Source organism: Tupaia chinensis, unplaced genomic scaffold (genome assembly GCF_000334495.1).
Source record: "Tupaia chinensis unplaced genomic scaffold, TupChi_1.0 Scaffold140061_1, whole genome shotgun sequence".
Lineage (NCBI taxonomy): Eukaryota > Metazoa > Chordata > Mammalia > Scandentia > Tupaiidae > Tupaia > Tupaia belangeri.
Genome location: NW_006199940.1, coordinates 51,436 through 52,176, shown reverse-complemented (window position 1 = coordinate 52,176; position 741 = coordinate 51,436). Strand labels below are relative to the sequence as shown.

Genomic DNA, 741 nt, shown 5'->3' with positions numbered 1-741 from the left:
CTGGCCACTGGCTTCCCAGGGAACTGTCTCTGAGGTCGGCCCCCCACATTCCTTATCGATCCACAAAAGACGGCTAAGCACACGGTCAGGCAGCACCCACACTGCAGGCCCCTCTCCAGCAGACCCTGGCCATGCCGTCCCACCCCAGGCACCCACACTCCAGGCCCCTTTCACAGACAGGCCCGCACACGCTGTCCGGCCCCAGACTCCACCATGCTCCTAGCTCTGGGCCCCACAGGTCAGCAAGCCACACCTCCAGGCTCATCAGGCCCTCCAGAGTTGCATGGTAGTTAAAGTGATGGGATCCCATATGGCCGGCACGGTTCAAGTCCCAGACCGAGCAGCTTGAGAAATACACCAGGTGCGTGTGCACGTATGGACGAAGTCTTGAGGAAGATGAAGGAAAGGGGATTACAGTGTAACTGCCCCCTCTGGTGGGGATGCTTTCTCATTCGTCTCATTCTCTAGCAAGCACACACGCCCTCGGGCAAAATTGTAAAAAAGAAAGAGGAGGTGGCACTTAATTCGTTGAGAGAAGAAGTCTCTGCACTTTATTCCAGATGTGGGCCTTGGCCAGGGCTTAGGACAGGCCCCAGATTGCCATGGCAACTGGCCACACTGGCAGTCAGCCAGGTCAGCGGTAGCTGTCAGGATCTGTGTCCCCGGGCACAAAGTAGCGCTGCAGTGCGGGCTGCAAGAGCAGTGGGGCCCGCGGGCGGACGGGTGCAGGCCAGCCCGGAC

General features: G+C 59.4%; 1 protein-coding gene across 1 annotated transcript in view; it reads right to left on the bottom strand.

Moving 5' to 3' along the window:
- Nucleotides 1-531: 531 nt before the first annotated feature.
- WDR97 (WD repeat domain 97) overlaps nucleotides 532-741 on the bottom strand; it is an 8,511-nt gene continuing 8,301 nt past the window's right edge. Inside the window, exon 25 of the mRNA XM_027765950.1 lies at nucleotides 532-740. Coding sequence (XP_027621751.1) covers nucleotides 635-740 — 106 coding nt within the window. The 3' untranslated portion in view covers nucleotides 532-634. The remainder of the gene's footprint in view (nucleotide 741) is intronic.